Below are 23,541 nucleotides of genomic sequence, written 5' to 3'. Positions count from 1 at the left end.
TGAATGGATCACTTGAGGTCAGGAGTTTGAAGCCTGGCCAACATGGTGATACCCTGTCTCTACTAAAAATATAAAAATTAGCTAGGCATGGTGGCGGGTGTCTGTTGTCCCAGCTACTCGGGAGGCTGAGGCAGGGAAATCACTTGAACCCCGGAGGTGGAGATTGCAGTGAGCTGAGATTGTGCCGCTATATTCCAGCCTGGGCTACGGAGCAAGACTCCATCTCAGAAAAAAAAAAAAAAAAGAAGAAATAAAGGGCATCCAAATTGGAAATGAAGATGCCAAGTTATTCTTGTTTGCAGATGATTGTTATATTTGGAAAAACCTAAAAACTCCACCAAAAAATGATTCGAACTGATAAATTCAGTAAAATTGCAGGATACTAAATTAACATACAAAAATCAGTAGCATTTCTCTCTTTTTTTTTTTTTTTTGAGATGGAGTCTCACTCTGTGGCCCAGGCTGGGAAGCAATGGCGCAATCTCGGCTCACTGCAACCTCTGCCTCCTGGGTTCAAGCGATCCTCCTGCCTTAGCTGCCTGAGTAGCTGGCATTACAGGTGCCCGCCACCAGGCCTGGCTAATTTTTGTATTTTTAGTAGAGACAGGGTTTCACCACATTAGCCAGGCTGGTCTTGAACTCCTGACCTCAGGTGATCCGCCTGCCTCGGCCTCCCAAAGTGCTGGGATTACAGGTATGAGCCACTGTGCCCGGCCAAATCAGTAGCATTTCTATATGTCAACAGTGAACAATATGAAAAATAAATCAAGAAAAATAATTCCATTTATAATAGCTACAAATAAAGTAAAATACGTAGGAATAAACCTAACCCAAGAAGTGAAAAGATCTCTACCACGAAAACTGTAAAACATTGATGCAGAAAATTGAAGAAGACACACAAAAAAGGAAAAGATACTCCATGTTCATGGATTGGGAGAATCAATATTGTTAAAATGTCTGTACTACCCAAAGCAATCTACAGGTTCAATGTAATCCCTATCAAAATACCAATGACATTCTTCACAGAAATAGAAAAAAAAAAAATCCTGAAATTTGTATGGAATCACAAAAGAGACAGAATAGCCAAAGCCATCCTGAGCAAAAAACAAAACTGGAGAAATTGCATTACCTGACTTAAAATTATACTCCAGTCACTTCCTGGTCTTTTTTGGCTTAGATCAAGTGCAAAGTTTACTAGAAAGGTATACCAAAACAGCATGGTACTGGTATAAAAACAGACACCTAGACCAATGGAACAGAATAGAGAACCCAGAAACAGATCCATACATCTACAGTGAACTCACCTTTGACAGAGGTGCCCGGAGGATACATGAGGGAAAGGATAGCCTCATTGATAAATGGTGCTGGGAAAATGGAACACCCATATGCAGAAAAATGAAACTAGACCGCTATCTCTCACCATATACGAAAATCACATCAAAATGGAGTAAAGACTTAAACCTAAGACTTCAGACTATGAAAGTGCTAAAAGAAAACATTGGGGAGACTCTCCAGGACGTTGCACTGGGTAATGATTTCTTGAGTAATACTTCGTAAACACAGGCAACCAAAGCTAAAATGGACAAGTGGGATCACATTGAGTTAAAAAGCTGCACAGCAAAGGAAACAATCAGCAAAATGAAGAGACAACCCACAGAATGGGAGAAAATATTTGCAAACTACCCATCTGACAAGGGATTAATAACCAGAATATATAATTAGCTTAAGCAACTCTATAGGAAAAAAATCTAATAATCCAATAAGAATGGGCAAAAGATTTGAATAGACATTTCTCAAAAGAAGATATACAAATGACAAACAGGCAATACGAACAGGTGCTCAACATGGTTGGTCATCAGAGAAATGCAAATCAAAACTATAATGAGATATTATCTCACCCTAATTAAAATGGCTTATATCCAAAAGACAAGAACAAATGCTGGCAAGAATATAGAGAAAAGGGAACCCTTGTGCACTGTTGGTGGGAATGTAAATTAGCACAGCCATTATGGAGATTAGCTTGGAGGTTCCTCAAAAAACTAAAAATAGGACTATCATATGATTCAGCAATCCCACTGGTAGGTATATACCCAGAGGAAAGAATATCAGTATGTTGAAGAAATATGTACACTCTCATGTTTATTGCAGCACTATTCTCAATAGCCAAGATTTGGAAGCAACCTAAGTGTTCCCAGCAGATGAATGGATGAAGAAAATGTGGTATATATACTCAATGGAGTACTATTCAACCATAAAAAAGAATGGGATACTGCCGTTTGCAACAACATGGATAGAACTGGAGGTCATTATGTTAAGTCAGGAACAGAATGTCATGAGCCAGACCCAGAAAATCGAACTTTGCATGTTCTCACTTATTTGTAGGTGCTAAGCAAATGAAAGTAATTGAACTCATGGAGATAGAGTAGAATGATGGTTATCAGAGACTGGGAAGGATAAAGTGGGAGTGAAGTGCGGATGGTTAATGGGTATAAAAATGGAGTTAGGGCTGGGCACAGTGGCTGACGCCTGTAATCCCAGCTCTTTGGGAGGCCAAGGCAGGTGGATCATGAGGTCAAGAGACCCAGACCATCCTGGCCAACACGGTGAAACCCCATCTCTACCAAAAATACAAAAATTAGCTGGGTGTGGTGGTGTGAGCCTGTAGTCCCAGCTACTCCGGAGGCTGAGGCAGGAGAAACCCTTGAACCCAGAAGGCAAAGGTTGCAGTGAGCTGAGATCGCACAACTGCACTCCAGCTTAGTGCCAGAACGAGATCCGTCTCAAAAAAAAAAAAAAGTGAGATAGAATATATAACCCATATATATATATATATACATACAACTAGTGTGTATCCACAGAAGTTAAAAAAAAAAAAAAAAGATGGGCAGACATCTGTGTCTCTTTTAATTAAAAATGGCTTTTTTTTTTTTTTTTTTTTTTGCCAGACAAGGGAGCTTCTGTTGCATATGCAGTTTTCAGAATGGATGCTTTCCCCCAGTGTCTGAAATGCTCCCTTTTCCTATTCTGGGAAGCCTTTTCTGACTCACAAATGTTGACAAGCAAAGGCGTTTTTGATTTTGATGCTCACAGTTCTTATAATTATTATAAATTTGGCCAGGAGTCCCTATCAGTCTTTGAACAGCTGCTTTTTTTTTTTTTTTTTTGAGGTAAAGTCTTGGTCTGTCACCCAGGCTGGAGTGCAGTGGCATAGTCTCGGCCCACTGCAACTTCGGCCTCCTGGGTTCAGGCTATTCTCCTGCCTCAGCCTCCCAAGTAGCTGGGATTATGAGCGCCTGCCACCATGCCCAGCTAATTTTTGTATTTTTAGAAGAGACGGGGTTTCAGCATGTTGGCTAGGCTGGTCTCGAACTCCTGACCTCAAGTGATCTGCCCGCCTCAGCCTCCCAAAATGCTAGGATTATAGGCGTGAGCCACCGCACCTGGCCATGTTTGAGGAAACAGCTTTTTCTTTGAGGAAACAGGATCATCTTTGTCTGCCCTGGCCCTTGAATCTACTTATTTTCCCAAGAGCCCTAGCGTCTTTTATTGGGAAATGGTTCTGAGAGACCAAAATCTGGGTGCCGCTGTCAGATTGCCTTTGATTCTAGTCCTTTAAAAAACAGAGTAAGCAAATATATTCAAAAATAAAGTTCATAGATTTCCAATTTAAGTTGTTTTTCAATATTTCTTTGATTTTTTTTCCTCTTTTCCACTGAAAACCTTAATTTTTTTTTTTTTTTTTTTTTTTTTGAGATGGAGTCTCGTTCTGTTTACCCATGCTGGAGCGCAGTGACATAATCTCGGCTCACTGAAACCTCTGCCTCCTGGGTTCATGCTAGTCTTCTGCTTCAGCCTCCCGAGTGACTGGGATTACAGGCATGCACCAGCACACCTGGCTAATTTTTTATATTTTTAGTAGAGATGGAGTTTCACCATGTTGGCCAGGCTGGTCATGAACTCCTGATCTCAAGTGATTTACCTGCCTTGGCCTGCCAAATGCTGGGATTACGGGTGTGAGCCACCATGGCTGGCCTAAAACCTTAATTTCTAAGAACATTTAATACTTTATCATAAACATGTTTTATCGTATTTACACTGCTTTATTGTGCAACATGAAGTAGTTCTAAAATTGTGACAGTGTTATCAACACCAATAAATATTTTATTTTCCATTATAGTATATTCTATTAATGATATGTAGTTCAAAAGTCCCTTGACATACTTTTCTTTGTATGTGCATGGGTTAATTTGCTTGTTGCCAGTTGTAGGTTTTGCTTTTTTATGATTTAATTTTAATTTTTGAGGATGAAAGTCATGTATGTTTCAGAAGTAAAGACATATAAAGTATACTCACAATGTTGTTGCTTTTTCTGGTCCTGCTGCCTTTGTCCATGTCCCCTCCCCATTTCCCCGTAGGTAGTCATTGGTACTTGCTTTTGGTTTATCTTTTCAGAGCACGTGCGCGTGTGTGTGTTTGTGTGTGTGTCTTTTTTTTCTTTTCTTTTCTTTTTATTTTTTTAACACCGAGTCTCGCTCTTGTCACTCAGGCTAAGTGCAGTGGTGCGATCTCGGCTCACTGCAACCTCTGCCTCCTGGGTTCAAGCAATTCTCCTGCCTCAGCTTCCTGAGTAGCTGGGATTACAGGCGCCCGCCACCACGCCTGGCTAATTTTTTGTATTTTTAGTTGGGACGGGGTTTCACCGTGTTGGCCAGGCTGGTCTCAAATTCCTGATCCCCCGTGATGTGCCCCGCTTGGCCTCCCAAAGTGCTGGGATTACAAGCATGAGCCACCTCGCCCCGCCACGTGTCATTTTTCTTGTATGTTACATAAGAGGTAGAATAGTATTTATACTATTATGCACCTTTTCATTTATATTTCTTGGATGACTTTCATGAAATGTAAAATGATTAAATCACTAATTCAGTAAATCATTGATTTTATTACCAAATGATCGAATACATAAGGGGGATTGAGATTTTTTCCCCATATCATTCTTTAAAAATTGCAATGTGAGTGTGAGCACTCTGTAAGCTTATCTCGTTTATCATTGCCAGCTTGCATTCACAAGAGATGGGCTCTGTGGTCTGTGGAATGAAATGGTTAAAGATGGAGAAATTGTATACACTGGAACAGAATCAACCCAGAACGGAGAGCTCCCTCCTAGAAAAGGTAAGGGCCTTTAACTAGTGTTTTTTATTTGGTAAAGACCATTATAAAATGCATTTTATAGAAATTTTGTAATGTGCTATAGGAACAGGAGCTTTGAGCTTAACTCTTTGAAGTTTTGCTTTTTACTTTGGAGATTGTTGTCTAAAATGGTAGTTAATACAAGCTGCCCGGATTTTATTGTTTTACGTGAATTGAAGGCATTTTTATTGCAAAACCATCTTGCTGCATTTGTGGTGTTCTTTGGGGGTGTATTAAACACTTATTGGAAGCCTTTGGCCTGCAAGGAAATGCCATTGAACAATATTATTTAGCGTTGTAGTTTTGCATGCTCAATAAGACTATCATTAGGTTGTTCACAACAGTGGCTGTGTTTCAGAGTCCCCATTGAGGTTTAAAAAAATGAATGCTTGTATATACCCTAAACTTGTTGAATCTGAAAAGATCCTTGGTTGAGAACCATTGTTGAAGTTCGTTGGTCCCCCTACTTGAGAGTCATCAACGTGGATAAAGCTACCACTTTAGAAAGTATTTATTCTAAGTTGAAATAGCTCAGTTGGGAGAGCATTAGTCTGAAGAAAGTATTTCTTCTTCTTCTTTTTTTTTTTTTTTGAGATGGAGTCTTGCTCTGTCGCTGAGGCTGGAGTGCAGTGGCGCGATCTCAGCTCACTGCAAGCTCCACCTCCTGGGTTCGTGCCATTCTCCTGCCTCAGCCTCCCAAGTAGCTGGGACTTCAGGCGCCCGCCACCACGCCCGGCTAATTTTTTGTATTTTTTAGTAGAGACAGGGTTTCACCGTGTTAGCCAGGATGGTCTCGATCTCCTGACCTCGTGATCTGCCCGCCTCAGCCTCCCAAAGCGCTGGGATTGTAGGCGTGAGCCACCGTGCCTGGCAAGTATTTCTTCTTCTTTTGTGGAATGAATTGGGATGGTGTCCACTTGAAAATACATGGGGACCGGGCGTGGTGGATCATGCCTGTAATTCCAGCACTTTGGGAGGCTGAGGCGGGCAGATCATTTGAGGTTGGGAGTTTGAGACCAGCCTGGCCAACATGGTGAAACCCCGTCTCTACTAAAAAATACAAAAATTAGCCAGGCATAGTGGTGGGCACCTGTAATCCCAGCTACTTGGGAGGGCACGGCAGGAGAATTGCTTGGAGCCGGGAGGTGGAGGTTGCAGTGAGCAGATATTGTGCTACTGCACTCCAGCCTGGGTGACAGAGTGAGACTCCATCTCAAAAAAAAAAAAAAAACAAAAAACACAAAACAAACCATGGGAAAAAGTATTAGTCTCCCTTTTCAGTTTCAGTGTCAAGCAGAGTTACCTGTGTTTTTAATTTATTTTTTATATTTGTTTGAAAATATTCACACACACACACACACACACAATAACTGACAGACGTGTACAGTGAGTGGCTGCAGACCCACCTCCATGTTCTGCCACCGTATTTGGCTCCACATCCTGCTGTCTGTCCATCCACCGTTTGTCTCACCTAGCTCCCTAGACACTCATGTATGTAATTGATTCTAGTTCAACTTTGTTTTTGACTTTCAGGTAAAATTTATATATAATGAAATGTATCTATTTTGAGTTTACCATTTCACAAGTTTTGACAAATGTAACCCGTGTAACCCATATCTTTATCATGACGCTTGCTCAGAAAGTTCTCTGGTGTCCTGCCCCTTCTTCCCAGAGGCAATAGCTGGCCTGATGTTTCTCCAGCATTGACAAATTGCGCCTGTTCTAGAACTCCATACATGGAATCATGTAGTCGGGTTCTTCTGTGTCTGACTTCTTTCACTCTGTTTAGTGCTTTTGATTTTCATCTTTTTTTTTTTTAAAACAACATAATGGGTTTATATTTAATATAGCACTTCTCATCAGGAGGTGTTACTCAGTTAATGTAAAGTTTTTTTTAACATTAAATCTCTTTTCCATGTCAATGTCTATAGTGTTTTTTTTTTCTTTAACATTAAGTCTTTTCTCCATTTCAGTATTAGATACACTGAATACATTTTTCTAAGTGATTTTTTTTCTTTCCAGAGATAAAAGTTTCCCTTTTTGGCTGACTATTGGATATCTAAATTTGGGAGATGACAAAAGTCTAATAAAAATACAGAGAACAGACTCAGTGATTTAGGAGGCAGTGATTACAACTGAACAGTGGCGATTTCCTAGGATTCTGGGCAAAATCCATTTATGTACCAATTTGTTCCCATTTCATGGAATCAACTCAGAAAATAAAACTCTCCTGCTTACTAATTCTTGGAAACTTTCAGACACCAAAGCTTACATTTAGTTTCAGTAGCACAAAGGTTTTCAGGGTGAGGTTTCATTCATTAGGCCCTTCAAAGTCACATCTGTTCATTTTTATCTTTCGTGCGTATACTCGCAAGCAAGTACAAACGACTGTAATACTGAGAAACACACCTTTTAACGAGAGAGCAGTTGCAACACTGGCTTCCACTGCCTTGACAACAGGCAGCACCAAAAGCAGTGACATAAGGACTAAGGACAATTGTGTTGAAATTGAGGTCATGATGTTGGGATTTTGAGGGCTGAATGTTCCAAGTAAATGGTATATATAGAATTCTCTCTGACTTGAAATTTTCTCTTTCTGGACCTCTGGATGCTGAGGCTAAGAGTGTCCATATGACAGTGTCTTCCAAGACAGGAATCAGCAACCTTTTTTTTTTTTTTTTTTTATGTATCAGTAATTCATTCTGTTTATTTTAAAAAGTTTTAACCTCTTCTTCCTAGCCCTCCAGTATTTGTTTATAAATTAAAACGTTTCCCTAAGTGTTTTCTGTGAAACAATAGTTCTAAAAGGTGCTCTAAGAAAAGCTAAGTAAATGCAAAATCCAAAGTATATGTTTTATTCATTACATTTGATGAATATTTTTTGTGTGTTTTTTCCTCTCGAGAGGGAGTCTTGCTCTGTCGCTCAGGCTGGAGTGCAGCGGCATGATTTTGGCTCACTGCAACCACTGCCTCCCCGGTTCAAGCAGTTCTCTGCCTCAGCCTCCTGAGTAGCTAGGATTACAGGCACCCTCCACCATGCTCAGCTAATTGTTGTATTTTTAATAAAGACGGAGTTTCACCATCTTGGTCAGGCTGGTCTTGAACTCCTTGACCTCATGATCTGCCCACCTCGGCCTCCCAAAGTGCTGGGTTTACAGGTGTGAGCCACCATGCCTGGCCCACATTTGATGAATTTTTTTGTCCTTTGTTCTTTTAAAAATCATGATTGGAAAGCAGAGCATAATTGTTTTTTATGTAGATCCCAACTGATTCGGGGTGTTAGGGAGATATTTTGACATTCAATAAATGTTTTTGTTCTCCATTATTAAGACTATGAATATTTTATTTTATTTTCTGAGACAGGGTCTCAGAATTTGTCAAATATGTAAAATTTATAGCCAGATGTAGGGTAGGGGTGGCCTACTTTCTGTAAAGGGCCAGATAGTAAATATTTTAAGGTCTCAGTGGATCCTATGGTCTCTGTCATAGCCATGGGACCTTGCAGCTGTAGTGCCAGAGTAGCCACAGACAATACTACGTCAGCGGGCAGGGGACGTTCATTCTGTAAACTTTATTTATGGACACGAAAAGATGAAGTCCACAGAATGTTTGCAAGTCACAAAATACTGTTTTTCTTTTGATTATTTTTCAATTATTAAAAACTATAAAATACGGTGGCCGGGCGTGGTGGCTCACACCTGTAATCCCAGCACTTTTGGAGGCCGAGGCAGGCGGATCACCTGAGGTCAGGAGTTTGAGACCAGCCTGGCCAACATGGTGAAACCCCATCTCTACTAAAAACAAAAAATTAGCCGGGCATGGTGATGCACGCCTATAATCCCAGCTCCTTGGGGGCTGAGGCACGAGAATCACTTGAACTTGGGAGAATCACTTGAACCTGGGAGGCAGAGGTTGTGGTGAGTCAAGACTGTCTCAAAAGAACAACAAAAGTAAAATACTTTCCCTGTTTTCAGACCATACACAAAGAGGCTGTGGGCTGGGTTTGTCCTGTGGGCTGTGGTTAGTGACCCCCCTCACCGCCTCCCCCCCCACCCCCACACACACACACACACGTAGGACAGAGTCTGGTCTTTAGAACTAGCACCTGTGTTCTCACCTGAGCTGTGTTCCTGGCTGGGTTCTATTCTGTATTCTGTGACCCAAGGTGTCTACCTTGGTAAACTGAAGGCTGTTTTAGTTTGCATTCCCACTGGCAATCTGTAACATTTCTCTTGGTCTGTGTCTTTGTTAGCACTTGGTGTTATCAGTGTTTTTTAGTTGAGCCATTCTAACAAGTCTAGTGGGATCTCATTGTGGTTTTAATTTGCAATTCTGTAATGGCTAACAATGCTGAATATCATGTTCTTTTTTGCCACTCTTGTATCCTCTGTGAGTTTCTGTTCAGATCTTTTGCACAGAAAAAGCTGTATCATGGAACCAGTAAAATAACCAAGGAGAGGTTGATTCAAGTTCTGTTTATAACCCTAGAAGATTCCTGCCCTAGGGATATGGGATGGCTGAACGTAGGACACTGACACTGGACAGATGAAATAGCAGTTTATTAGTCACGCATGCTCACAGCCCTGGGGGTGGGGGACACTGCATGCCACATGGGGGCTGCACTTGGGAACAGAGTGAACCACGAGGGGCTGTGGGAGGCACATTTTGTAGTAAGAACAGAGTGAGGTGACCTTGCTTCCCATGGGAAGACGTGACTGGCTTGTTTGAATAACTCTGGGCCGGCAGGGATGAGCAGGCTGGGGTCGGGTTTCCGCGATAAGGAGGTTGTTTGGCTTTGGGATCTTATCCGTGAGAGCAGAGCTCAGGGGAGACCTTGTGGTTAGGCTATTTGAGGCCTTCTTGATTTTACCAATGTCAAGGCAGCACGTAATATTTAGTCTTAATTTCAGGCCACACGAGACATTCTTCTATATCCACTTTCCGTGGCACTTTTCAAAAGGTTTTATCCTTAGTGTTTAGCAGTTGATTATGATGTGCCTCGTCATGGCTTCCTTTGGATTTATCTTGTGTGGGCTTTGTGCAGATTCTTCAATCTGCCTGGGTTTATGTCATTTGCTGAACTTAGGAAGTTTTCAGCCATTAGTTCTTTGGATATTTTTTTCAGCATTCACCTTTTCTCTCCTCTTATTAACCTGTGGGGTCTGTGCTAATTCTAGGTAGTTAGTTTCAGAATCGAATTGCACTGTGGGACACAAAGCTGGGTGTCGCAGAGAACTGGAGAATTGCTTGGTGCAAAAGTCCACGCATTTGGTGTCAGAAATGTTGTAAACAGAGGAACTGTTTCCTTTGAGATTTTTAGATAGTCATTATTTGTAATCTGGATGGGATACTGTGTCTTTCACCGATTGAGATACATTTTTCTAATTATGTTGTTAGATGTTTAGTCACAGCCTTCTGTGATGGAGCGTGTTTACACTTCAAGGTTAAGGTTAGTTCTCTCTTCTCTTCGCTTACTATGTAAGGAGTTTTATGACAGTTGTTTTTGACTGAAACTTAACATTGTCAGTGGCCTAAAGTCATTTTTCTCAGCTTTTCCTTTGTGTCCCAGTGCTCTTGAGTTATGCTATCAGTCACAGTGCCCGTGCATAGCAGTGCTTCCCAGTTGGCAGTGGAGTAGGGCCTTGTAAAGAGTTAAAAGATTTTTGAATCATACTCCTGTTCTACACCCTCCCTTTTCCCATGGATACACAAGCATTGGGACTCACTGGATAAAAGCAATTGGTGTGAAATTGAAGTAGGTAAATATCAAAGACTTAAGTTTCTCAGTTGAGAAATGTACTAGGAAGTAGATGGAATATCACTTTGGAAGACATGCTTTAAATAATTTGTTATATTGGTTTCTTTTTTTTTTTTTTTTTTTTTTTGAGACAGAGTCTTGCTCTGTCACCCAGGCTGGAGTGCAGTGGCGTGATCTCAGCTCACTGCAAGCTCTGCCTCCCGGGTTCACGCCATTCTCCTGCCTCAGCCTCCTGAGTAGCTGGGACTACAGGCGCCCGCCACCACGGCTGGCTAATTTTTTGTATTTTTAGTAGAGATGGGGTTTCACCGTGTTAGCCAGGATGGTCTCGATCTCCTGACCTTGTGATCCACCCGCCATGGCTTCCCAAAGTGCTGGGATTACAGGCGTGAGCCACCATGCCTGGCCGATATATTGGTTTCTTTATGAAAATTATACTGGGTCTGTTACAGGTATGATTGATGTATTTTATTTTTAAGTTGTCCAACATTCAGTTAATGATGTGTGTTGTAACTTTTTGGGGAGGGACATTTGCAGAGACTAACGGTATGACATTCTGAAAAGTGGTTACAGATTAAAAAATTTTTAATTCTGCAGATGATAGTGTCGAACCAAGTGGAACAAAGAAAGAAGATCTGAATGACAAAGAGAAAAAAGATGAAGAAGAAACTCCTGCACCTATATATAGGGCCAAGTCAATTCTGGACAGCTGGGTATGGGGCAAGCAACCAGGTAATCTTGTGAATTTTGGCACTTTGGAAAGGTTGATCTGACGCTCCCTTTCTAAATAACTTGGATGGATTCTTAGTATTTTTTTGGTAACAATTTTTAAAAAAGTAAATAAAAAATTTAAATATTGTGGTAAAATATACATACCATAAAACTTACCGTTTTAACCATTTTTATGTGTACAGTTCATTGGCATTAAGTATATTCACATTGTTGCCCAGCCATCACGCTTGACTAGTTAGAGACAGAATCTCACTGTGTTGCCAGGCTGGTCTTATACTCCTGGCTTCAAGGGATCTCCCTGCCTCACACTCCTGAGTTGCTGAGATTTCAGGTGTGAGCCATCGCACCTGGCACTACGTGTAGCTGTTTGAGGAAGCAGTAAACTGTTTTCCACAGTGGCTACATTGTTTTATATTCTTGCAGCGGTATGCTAAGGTTCCCATTTCTCCACACCCTCACCAACACTTTTTGTTTTCTGATGATAGCCATCCTAAGTTGTGTGAGTAGGTATAGCATCTCATTGTTTTGATTTGCATTTCCCTGTTGATTAGTCATGCTGAGCATCTTTTTACATGCTTATTGACCATTTGTATACATTCACTGGAGAAATGTCTATTCAAATCCTTTGCCTGTTTTTTTTTTTTTTTTGGAGATGGAGTTTGGCTCTTGTTGCCCAGGCTGGAGTGCAGTGGTGCAATCTTGGCTCATTGCAACCTCCACCTCCCAGGTTCAAGTGATTCTCCTGCCTCATCCTCCCGAGTAGCTAGGATTACAGGTGTCTGCCACCATGCCTGGCTAATTTTTTGTATTTTTAGTAGAGATGAAGTTTCACTATGTTAGCCAGGCTGGTCTTGAACTCCTGACCTCAGGTGATCCACCCACCTTGGCCTCCTAAAGTGCTGGTATTACAGGCATGAGCCACTGCACCTGGCCCTTTTGCCTTTTTTTTTTTTTTTTTTTTCTTTGAGACGGAGTCTTGTTCTGTCGCCCAGGCTGGAGTACAGTGGCGTGATCTTGGCTCACTGCAACCTCCGCTTCCCGGGTTCATGCCATTCTCCTGCCTCAGCCTCCCGAGTAGCTGGGACTACAGGCGTGCACCACCACGCCTGGCTAATTCCATTTTTTAATTGAGTTTTTTGTTTTGGATTATACGAGTTCTTTATCATGGATGGACTTTCATAATCTCTTCCCTTTATCCAGCCCAGTAAAACCCATACATTTATTCTTTGCTTACCTTTTTTTGTGTAATTCAATTTTTTAAATGTCTAATGCATTTTCGTTCCAATTAAAAATATACATAGAATATTTCTTATAAAAATGTATAGGTTATAAAAGCAGAAATTTCACCTGACTGCCCACCCCAATTTCAGTTTTTCCTCTAAGAGTTAGCCACTATTATCCCTTCGGTGTGGATATTCAGGGTTTTTTTTCCTTGCATGGACATACATATGTAAATGTACATATATAAAAATAATTTGTGACGCCCGCCATGGTAGCTCACGCCTGTAATCCCAGCACTTTGGGATGCTGAGGTGAGAGAATTGCTTGAGGCCAGCAGTTTGCGGCTGCAGTGATCTATGATTGTGCCTCTACACTCCAGCCTGGGTGACAGGGTCTCTGTCTCTTAAAAAAAAATTCGTATTTGGGGTTAATAGTAGTACCTACCTCGTAGGTTGTTATAGGATCAGTACAGTAGGCCAGACAAAGTGCGTATGCTATTATCTTGCATGTAGTAAGTACCAGCATGTACTACCTGTTATCCAGAAATGTGCTGAAATGTGCCTTGTATTTTCTCTCTTTCCGTTTGGATCAGTCTTCCCAGAAGTTATCAGTTTGAGTTTTTTCAAAGAACCAGTTGTTGGTTTTATTGATTTTGTTTTCTTTTTCATTGATTTCTGCTTTACTCTTTATTATTTCCTTTTTTCTGCTGGCTTTGGGTTCCATTTGCTCTTCTGTCTTTCCTAGTTTCTTAAGGTAAAGGCTTAGATCATTGACTTTAGATTTTTTGTCTTTTCTAACAAGTATTCAAAACTATAATATAAATTTCCCTCTAAGCATTGTTTAGCCACATTTCACAAATTTGGAAATGTTTATTCATTTTCATCTTCATTCAGTTGAAAATATTTTCTAATTTCCCTTTTAATTTCTTCTTTTACCTGCTTATTATTTGGAAATTGTTATTTCATTTCCAAGTATTTGGGGATTTTCAAATATCTCCTGTTAATTTCTAAATTAGTTGTAGTCAGAGAACATATTCTGTGATTTCAATGTTGAGGCTTGTCTGAAGCCCCAGAATATGGTGTATTCTGTGGAATGTTTCATGCACACATAATAAGAATGTGGCTGGGTGTGGTGGCTCATGCCTATAATCCCAACACTTTGGGAGGCTGAGGTGGGTGGATTACTTGAGGTCAGGAGTTCGAGACCAGCCTGGCCCACATGGTGAAACCCTGTCTCTATGAAACATACAAAAATTAGCTGGGTGTGGTGGTGGGTGCCTGTAATCTTGATTGCACCCCTGCACTTTAGTCTGGGTGACAAAGCAAGACTACATCTCAAAAAAAAAAAGTGTGTTTTGCTGCTCTGTAAAGCTTAATGAGATCAAGTTGATAGTGTTCAGGTATCCTTGCCTTGAAACAATTTTCTGTCTACTTGTTCTATTCACTGTTAGGAGAGGAGTTGAACTAACACACAAGGTTGGCTTACTACATTAGTTTGACATGAATCTCAGAGATCTTACCCGTACCTGATTATTTAGTAACTTTAAAGATACAAGTTATATCCTCACTTGTGTGCTCAGGCAAAGTGGGGAGAGATGTGGGAGAGTCTGTGCAACTCCTGCAGGTCCGTCCTCTTTGAACCCTGCCTGAGAGATGAGACCTCTCACTGAGGTGTGTTGTCCTCTCACTGAGGTGTGTAGTCCTCTCACTGAGGTGTGTCTTCCTCTCAGATGTGTCGTCCTTTCACTGTGGCGTGTCATCCTCTCACTGAGGTGTGTCGTCCTCTCACTGCACAAGGAGCGTTAAGGATGTGCAGTGTTTCCCTTTTGAAGTCAGATAGTTTATACACCTTAGGGAACGTTTTCCAGGGAGCCATGTCCCGTAAGTCCATGGATTTTAGGTATGTTTACCAAACACAATCCTAAACTAACCACATCTTGCTAAAAACATTTCATAGATAAGGACACTTCGCTTAGCGAATACCAGTCATTTATTTATAGAGAAGCCAGTCTCAGCGTTCTGGGGAGATCAGCCCCAGCGACTGGCTTTATTTCCCAGGAGTATCTCCATCGTGCTGGGGAGGCATGAAGAGCAATTTCACTGCTTAGTTCCTCTTTCTTCTCAGGAGAATTGAAATCTCTCATGCTAATTATGGATTATTTTCTCTCAGCTCTGCAGGTTTTGCTTCATGTATTTGAGAACTATGTTATAAGGTGCATGCACTTTTAGGATTTTTACATCGTATTTGTAAATTTGACCCCCTTTATCTCTGGTGACATTCTTTGTTGTGAAGTCACCTTGGTCTGACTACTCTCCTTTCTTCTGATTTGGTGTTTGCGTGGTGTGTTTGCCAAGTTTAGCTTTTTTCACTTTCAACCTTTGTGTATGTGTAAAGTGGATTTCTTTCAGGTATCATATAATTAGGTCTTGCTTCTTTATTCACCCTGACAACCTCTGTTTTTTATTTGGAATCTTTAGACTACTTGGGTTTAAATCTATCATCTCTGGTGTTTTCAGTTACATCTTTCACTTGTCACCGTCCACTCTCAAATGGTATTACACTGCCTGAGCCGTGGGGCAGTGCTCTGACCGTAGCTTCCTGCTTCTGACATGTTCTTGGTTGGTAGTGTTGCTGTGTCATGTCCAAGTGAAACATGGTATAAACCCCACAATATGATGTTTTTGTTTTTGCTTTAAATAGGCAATTACATTTTTTCCCCTCAAATTTGAAAAGAGAAAAAAAAGTCTTTTTTTTTTTTTGAGATGGAGTTTTGCTGTTGTTGCCCAGGCTGGAGTGTAATGGCACAATCTCAGCTCACTGCAACCTCCACCACGCGGGTTCAAGTGAGTCTCCTGCCTCAGCCTCCCTAGTAGCTGGGATTACAGGCACACACCACCGTGCCCAGCTAATGTTTTTGTATTTTTAGTAGAGACAGGGTTTCACTATGTTTGCCAGGCTCGCCTCGAACTCCTGACCTTAGGTGATCCACGTGCCTCAGCCACCCTTAAGTGCTGGGATTATAGGATTATAGGTGTGAGCCACCACACCTGGCCTCTTTTTTTTTTGATATGGAGTTTTGCTCTTGTTGCCCAGGCTGCCAGGATGGAGTGCAATGGCATGATCTTGGCTCACTGCAACCTCTGCCTCCTGGGTTCAAGCGATTCTGGCTCAGCCTCCCGAGTAGCTGGGATTACAGGCATGTGCCACCACACCTGGCTAATTTTGTATTTTTGAGTAGAGACATGGTTTCGTCATGTTGGTCAGGCTGGTCTCGAACTCCTGATCCACCTGCCTTGGCCTTCCAAATAGCCACCATGGCTGGCCAGAAAAAAGTTTTTTATGTTAACTTACGTTTTACCATTATGGGCCCTTAAGGTTTTGTTTCTGTCCCAGCTGCCTTGTGTTATCGTTTTCCTTCAGTTTGAAGATCTCCCTTTACCGTTTCTAGATCTGCTGACAGAGAAGTTTTTCAGTCTGTCTGGGTATCAATTTTGGCTTTATCTCTGACTCTACACAAATCACTTTGTCTCACCTTGGGCCTCTCATGTATAAAGTAGGAATAAGTGGCTGGGAGCAGTGGCTCATGCCTAATCCCAGCACTTTGGGAGGCTGAGGTGGGTGGATCATGATGTCAGGAGATCGAGACCATGCTGGCTAACACGGTGAAACCCTGTCTCTACTAAAGATACAAAAAAATTAGCTGGGCGTGGTGGTGGCCACCTGTAGTCCCAGCTACTCGGGAAGCTCAGGCAGGAGAATGGCGTGAACCCAGGAGGCGGAGCTTGCAGTAAGCCAAGATTGCACCACCACTCTAGCCTGGGTGACAGGGTGAGACTCCATCTCAAAACAAAAACAAAAAAAAAAAAAAAAAGAGGAATAAGTATAATATAATGTAAACAATTAAAATTATATATAAAATAAGTGAAAGTACTTAGAGAGTTGCTGTGCAACTGACATGAAGTAATGCATTTGAAGCTCCTAAGTCAGTGCCTGGCACAAATGTTTGATAAACATTTGTTGTGATTTTAAAAATCTGTTGTTTTGCCTTTCTCCTTGTTTCCCCTCACCTAGGTATCAAAGTACCTACAGTTATGGGTGGGTAACTAGACCCGAAATACACCTTTCTTGCTCAGACTAAAGCCCAGCTTATTGACTCAGGGTGGCTTTAATGAAGAGGGTTTACTTGGAAGCTCTGCTTGCTCACAGGTACAGAGCTTTAGCAGAACCGACTCTCTACCTGGCAGCCTTGAAGGGGCTTGGATTCAAAGCATATTCTTGAGCCACGCCATCTTTAATCAAACTGCAGGTGGAATTTGTAGCTGTTAGAATAGCTCCTATTCCTTTCATTACTTTTTCTGTTTTTTGCTCTTTCATCTCAACCGAAAAAGAAAAACACATTAATTTTGAGCCATAGGAATTTAGAACTTGTTTTTTCTTTTGCTTAGATACGTTTGACTAAAGCTTCCTTTTTCACAGGTTTATTTTTTCCAACGTTTTATTATGAAAAAAATTATACAGAAAAGTTGAAAGAATTTTACAGTGCGCACCCACGTATTCACCACCTGAGACTGTGCCGCTGGCATTATCCCACGTGCTTTATCACCGCTCTCTCGACCTTTTCGTCCCTCTATTCATCCATCAGTCCCTCACATTTTTTTTGCAATGTTTCCAAGGAGACCTCTGGACACTTGCTTCTCAACATTGCAGCGTGTAGGCCCTCAGCAGGAGTTCAGAAGTGCACATTTCACAGTGAACCTTCTGAGAGTGTTGACAGATCACAGCTTTTCTTTTTGTCTAACAAAAAGGGCTTGCTGGCCTTTGGGTGTTGTAATCTTTTAGGAGAGTAAACTCTTAGTAACTATCTAAGTCATTCTTAATGATTCTCTCTGCCATGTAAATAGGTCTGGGAGGACCCTTTCTGACATTGTTTTTGGCATAGGTTTTAGCTTAAGGTGTTGTAAATGCTGTTTATCAAGATGTTGAAGTTCCCGTTTGTTGCTATTTTCTGAGAATTTTTATCATTCATGAGTATTGAATTTTGTCATTTGCTTTTTCTAAATCAATTGATATGTAATTATGTGATTTTTGTTCTTTAGCCTATTAATAGGGTGGGTTACATTGATTTTTGACTGTTGAACCCACTTTACATTCCTGGAATGAAACTACTTGGCAATGATGTGGAATTCTTTTTATATATTGTTTAATTCTACTTGCTAATAATTCGCTGTATATTTTTGTGTCTATATATATTGTTCTGTACTTTGTACTGTCTTTAGGTACAGTACCTAATATTAGCTTCTTAAAATGTTAATATTAGCTTCTAATATTAGCTTCTTAATATTAGCTTCTAATATTAGCTTCTAATATTAGCTTCTTAATATTAGCTTCTAATATTAGCTTCTTAATATTAGCTTCTTAAAATGAATTGGGAAGTTTTTCCTCTTCTAGTTTCCAGAAGAGATTGTTTTGAGTCCGTGTTAATTCTTTTTTAATGTTTGATGGAATTATCCAGTGAGTTCATTTGGGTCTGGTAATTTCTTTTTTTTCGGATTCTTTGAATTATGAATTCAGCTTTCTTGATAGTGATAGGGCTATTCAAATGATCGATTTTATATTTGGTGAGTTGTGGTAATTTGTATTATTTGAGGAATAAGTCCATTTTGCCCAAGTTGTCAAAGTTACATGTGTAGAGTTGTTCCTAGTAATTCCTAATTATCTTTTTTGGTATCTTTAGAGTCCGTTTCATCACTAATGTTGGTAATTTATGTCTTTCTTTTTTTTTTTTTGTCAGTCTTGCTTAGAGAGGTTTGTCAGTTTTATTGATCTTTTCAAAGAAGCAGCTTTTTGCTTTACTGTTTATTGGTTTTCTGTTTTCACTTTGTTTCTACTCTTTCCTTAATTATTTCTTCCTTTCTGCTTACTTTTGGGTTGATTTTGCTATTTTTTGTTTCTTTTAGGTTGTCGAGGCGGGCACTTATATTATTGATTTGTTTCCAAGTTTCTAATGTACCATTCATTTAGTGCTGTAAATTTCTCATCACCCACTGTAGCTCTTTCCCATGCATTTTGATGTATTGTACTTTCATTTTCTCTCAGTTCAGAATATATTTTAAAATTTCCCTTGAGACTTCCTCTTTGATCCATGGATTATTTAGAAGTTTACTGTTTAGTTTCTGAGAGTTAGGCAATTTTCCTGTAATTGTTCTCTTGTTGACTTCTAATTTTTTTCCATTGTTTGAGGGAACATATGCTGTGTGATTTTAATTTCAAAAAATTTGTTAGGTTTGTTTTATGCCTCAGAATATGTTCTAACTTAGTATTTGTTTTGTGGATGCTTGAACAGATTATGTATTCTGCTGTTATTGGCTGGAGTGTTCTGTAAATTTTGATTGGATCCAGTTGATTGATGGTGATGTTGAATTCTATATCCTGGCAGCTTTTCTGTCTTCTAATTTTATCAGCTGTAGAGAGAGACTTGGAGGTCTCTAACTATAAAAGTATAAATGTCTTTTTCTCCTTTCAGTTCTATTCATTGTTTCTTTGTTTGTTTGGTGTATGCACGTTTTGAATTGCTGCATCTTAATGGTGGATTGACCAAGTTCTCATTTTGTAATGTTGCCATCTGTTCCTGGTAATTATCTTTTTTTTTTTTTTTTTTTTCTTTTTTTCGAGACGGAGTTTCGCTCCTTTTGCCCAGGCAGGGGTGAAGTGGCGCGATCTCAGCTCACTGCAACCTCCAACCCCACCGGGTTCAAGTGATTCTCCTGCCTCAGCCTCCTGAGTAGCTGGGATTATAGGCATCTGCCATCACACCTAGCTACTTTTTGTATTTTTAGTAGAGATGGGGTTTTGCCATGTTGGCCAGGCTGGTCTCAGACTCCTGAGATCCACCCACCTTGGCCTCCCAAAGTGCTAGGATTACAGGAGTGAGCCACTGTGCCCGGCCTTTCTGGTAATTATCTTTGCTCTGAAGTTTACTTTATTTGATATAAATGTAGCCAACTTCTGCTGTCCTTTCAGTAATGTTTGCATGATCTTTTTTTTTTTCTATACTTCTATTTTCAGTTTGCCTGTTTGAAGTCACTTTCTTATGGACAACATATAGTTGGATCATGTTCTCTAGTCTGCTCTCCTGGTGTCTGTCTTTTAATTGATGCATTTAGACTGTTTACATTTAATTTAATGTCATTATTAGTAAACTGAGGCTTAACACTGCCATTTTGTTTTGTATTTTCTATTTCTTCTGTTTTTCATTTTTTCGGTTTGGTTCTTCCTGTCTCTGTGGTTTACTTGACCATTTTTAGCATTCTATTTTATCTGTAGTGTTTTAGAGTGTATCTTTTTGTATAGCTTTTTTAGTGGCTTTTCTAGGTAATATGTTACATACAGATTGAGCATCTCTAAACCCAAAATCCAAAATCTGAAATGCCCCAAAATTTGAAACTTTTTGGCACTCCAGCATGACGCCCCCAAATTGAAAATTCCATTCATAAGTACTTAGCACGAACTTTGTTTCATGCACAAAATTATTAAGCATGCTCTATAAAATTACCTTCAGGCTCCGTGTATAAGTTATATATAAAACATAAATGAATGTATTTAGACTTGGGTCCTATCCCCAAAATATCTCATTATTTATATGCAGATATTCCTAAATCTGATAAAACTCTGAAATGTGGAACACTTGTGCTCCTGAGCATTTTATAAGGGACACTCAACCTGTGTATATATGAACACTTATCAGATTGTACCTGGTGTTGTCATTTACCAGCTTCAGGGATATAGAAACTACCTCCCTTGACGTTCCTTTATGTTCTCCTGTTCATAACATACTTGCCTTAAATATTTCATTTACTTACATTGATAACCACATATGACAATGTTATAATTTTTGGTTGAACCTTCAGACATAATTTAGCAAAGTCAAGAGGTGAGGGAAAAGTCTATTGTATTTATGTGTTGGTGTGCTTGTCATCTCCTCCTTCCGGAAGTTCCAGGGTTTTCTTTGATGGTTGCCATTCTGCTTAGAGAACTTCCATTAGCCTTTCTTTTGGTGTGGGTCTTCTGGTGACAAATCCTGTTTCACTTCCTCTGAGAATGTTTTGCTTTCCTTTTCATTCCCGAAGGACATTTTTGCTGGATATAAGAATTCTGGGTTAATGGTTCTTTTCATTGTTTGAAAAATATTTTGTACTTTCAGCTGGGCTCCATGGTTTCTGATGAGAAATTCGCTGTCATTTGACTTGTTAATGCACGATAGTTAAGGCAGTTTTTGTTTAGTGGCTTTTGAAATGTTTTGTCTTTTGTTTTTTGGAGTTTGATTATTATATGTCTTAGTTTGGATTTCTTTGGGTTCATCCTGTTTAGGGTTTGCTTACCTTAGATCTGTAGATTTATGTCTCTTGCTAAATTTGGGAACTTTTAAGCCATCACTTCGTAGAGTACAGTTTCAACCCCACCTTCTTTCTCCTGTCCCTTCGTGAGTTCAGTGACCGGAGTTGTTATAGTCCCATAGGTCCCCAAGACTGTTTTTTTTTTTTTTTTTTTTTTTTTGCTGGGACATTTCTTTCTTTCTCTCTTCCCTTCCCATCCCATCCCATCCAGTCCTGTCCCGTCCCATCCCTTCCCATCCCTTCCCGTCCTTTCCCATCTTCGGAGTCTCTCCCTGTTTCCCAGGCTGGAGTGCAATGGACGTTCTCGGCTCACTGCAACCGCCGCCTCCCTAGTTCGAATGATTCTTCTGTCTCAGCCTCTCGAGTAGCTGGGATTATAGGTGCCCGCCACCATGCCCGGCTCAGTTTTGTGTTTTTAATAGAGATGGGGTTTCACCATGTTGGCCAGGCTGGTCTCAAACTCCTGACCTTGTGATCCGCCTGCCTCGGCCTCCCAAAGTGCTGGGATTACAGCTGTGAGCCACCGTGCCCTGCCTTGGGGGCATGTATTTCTTCTGTGTTATTCACATTGGATAACTTCCATCTTCTATGTCACTGATTCTTTGCCCTTTTTCCTCCATTCTACTGCTGTGTCCATTCACTGAGCTTTTTATTTTGGTTATTGTATTTTTCAGTTCTAAACTTTCTATTTGGTTTCTTTTTTTTGTCTTCCTTTTCTTCTCTTAGGCTTTCTATTTTTTCATTTATTTCACATGTGTTTGTAATTGCTTGTTGAAGCCTTTTTATCGTGACTGTTTTTAATTATTTGCCACATTATTCCAACATCTTTCATCGTGGTATTTCTATAACTGTTTAAAATTTGGTTTTAGATCTTCCTGGTTCTTGGTATCATGAGTGACTTTCTCAATAGAACATGTTGTTAGGCGACTCTAGGTCTTACTTAAATCTTCTGTGTAAGTGGTTAAATATTTCTGTGACCCTGCTCTGGCAGGGATAGGGCGTGCTTCTCCTCATCGCTGGCAGCTGGAGATGAAGTCCAGGCTTCCCACTTTGCCTAGAGGCCCCTGGTTACTGTGAGGCAGGGGTAGGAGTTCTGACTCCCCAGTGGTGTCCATGGTTTGTGTATTTTCTCACCCACTGTTTCAGAGTGTACATGACTGATGGACTGGGCAGTCAGGATTGGGACGGAATAAGCAGGAGGGTGTCAGGGAGAAGGGCACGTGGGTGCTCAAGGGCAGAGCTGCCCTCTTGGAGCTTTGGGGTTGTTTCTGGGCTCTGCAGCCAAGCAGAAGGGAGATGTATTATTTAAAAGCGGCAAATGCAGTGACTCTTCAGGAAGGGCTTAGCCCTTGAAGTGCTGGGCCACCTCCTTGCCTGAAGGGTGGCTCGGTGGGGATGCCCTGAGAGGGGCAGGGGCACTGCTTTACCTTTCAGTCTTTCGCTTCTCCATCTTGAGCCCAGTGTGCAATTCAGTATTCTTCATGTCGTTTTAAATAACTATTAGCTCTTAGCTGCAAAGCTCCAGGTCTCACATCCTACTGCTGGTGCTGGGCACAGTGTGCGCCACCCTGTGCCTTTCCAGGGAGTGGTGAGATGTTTCTCTCTACTGCCTTCTAAGGCCCTCCCGTCCCGTGGAGAGCATATCCAGGTAATGGGTAGCCGGAAAACTGATGTCTTCTGCACAAGGGGAGGCAGCCAGTAGGGGTGTTGCTATTACCTGTGAGGATCCAGGGCTGCGAGGCTGGTGGCTGCTGGCCTCCAGGCTAGTAAGCAGCAGAGAGGCAAGCACAAAAGAGACCAGCTCTCACCTCGCCACTGGGAGCTGTGCTGTTAGAGGCGATTGGTGGGAGGTAACTTACAATTCCCTATAATGATCTGTGCTCTGAGGCAGACGCATGTTTAATTGAAAGACCAGAATCCTTTGAATTATTTTCACTCATGTGATTGCCTTCTAGCTACTTACAAAACACTTGTTAGTATGGAAATTTTCAAAGATACATAGAAGAAGAGAGAATAATATAATGAAATATCACTTACTCACTAGTTAGAATGTGTATTCTAACTTGTTACTTTATCTTCCTCTAAAATATGTCCATAAATGTGTTTCATGAGTCATGCATGCTGGGTAATTTTATCAAGACATCGTTTTTATTTTGAATTTGATTTTGTAACATGAAAATAATGGCTAGTGTTTTTCTCTGTTTAGGAGATGTGCTGCTGATAAATATTGACTAATATTGACTTCAAAGT

At 40.7% G+C, this 23,541-nt stretch overlaps 1 protein-coding gene across 4 annotated transcripts in view; it reads left to right on the top strand.

Moving 5' to 3' along the window:
* Positions 1-23,541, top strand: part of HERC2 (HECT and RLD domain containing E3 ubiquitin protein ligase 2) — a 207,605-nt gene that overhangs the window by 16,152 nt on the left and 167,912 nt on the right. For all 4 annotated transcript variants that reach the window (XM_063698424.1, XM_031002065.3, XM_031002064.3 and 1 more), the window contains 2 exons: positions 5,055-5,169; positions 11,543-11,677. In XM_063698424.1, coding sequence (XP_063554494.1) covers positions 5,055-5,169; positions 11,543-11,677 — 250 coding nt within the window. The remainder of the gene's footprint in view (positions 1-5,054; positions 5,170-11,542; positions 11,678-23,541) is intronic.

Source organism: Gorilla gorilla, chromosome 16 (assembly GCF_029281585.2).
Source record: "Gorilla gorilla gorilla isolate KB3781 chromosome 16, NHGRI_mGorGor1-v2.1_pri, whole genome shotgun sequence".
NCBI classification, from domain to species: domain Eukaryota; kingdom Metazoa; phylum Chordata; class Mammalia; order Primates; family Hominidae; genus Gorilla; species Gorilla gorilla.
The sequence above is the reverse complement of the archived record's forward strand: the minus strand, read 5'-3'. Positions and strand labels throughout refer to the sequence as shown.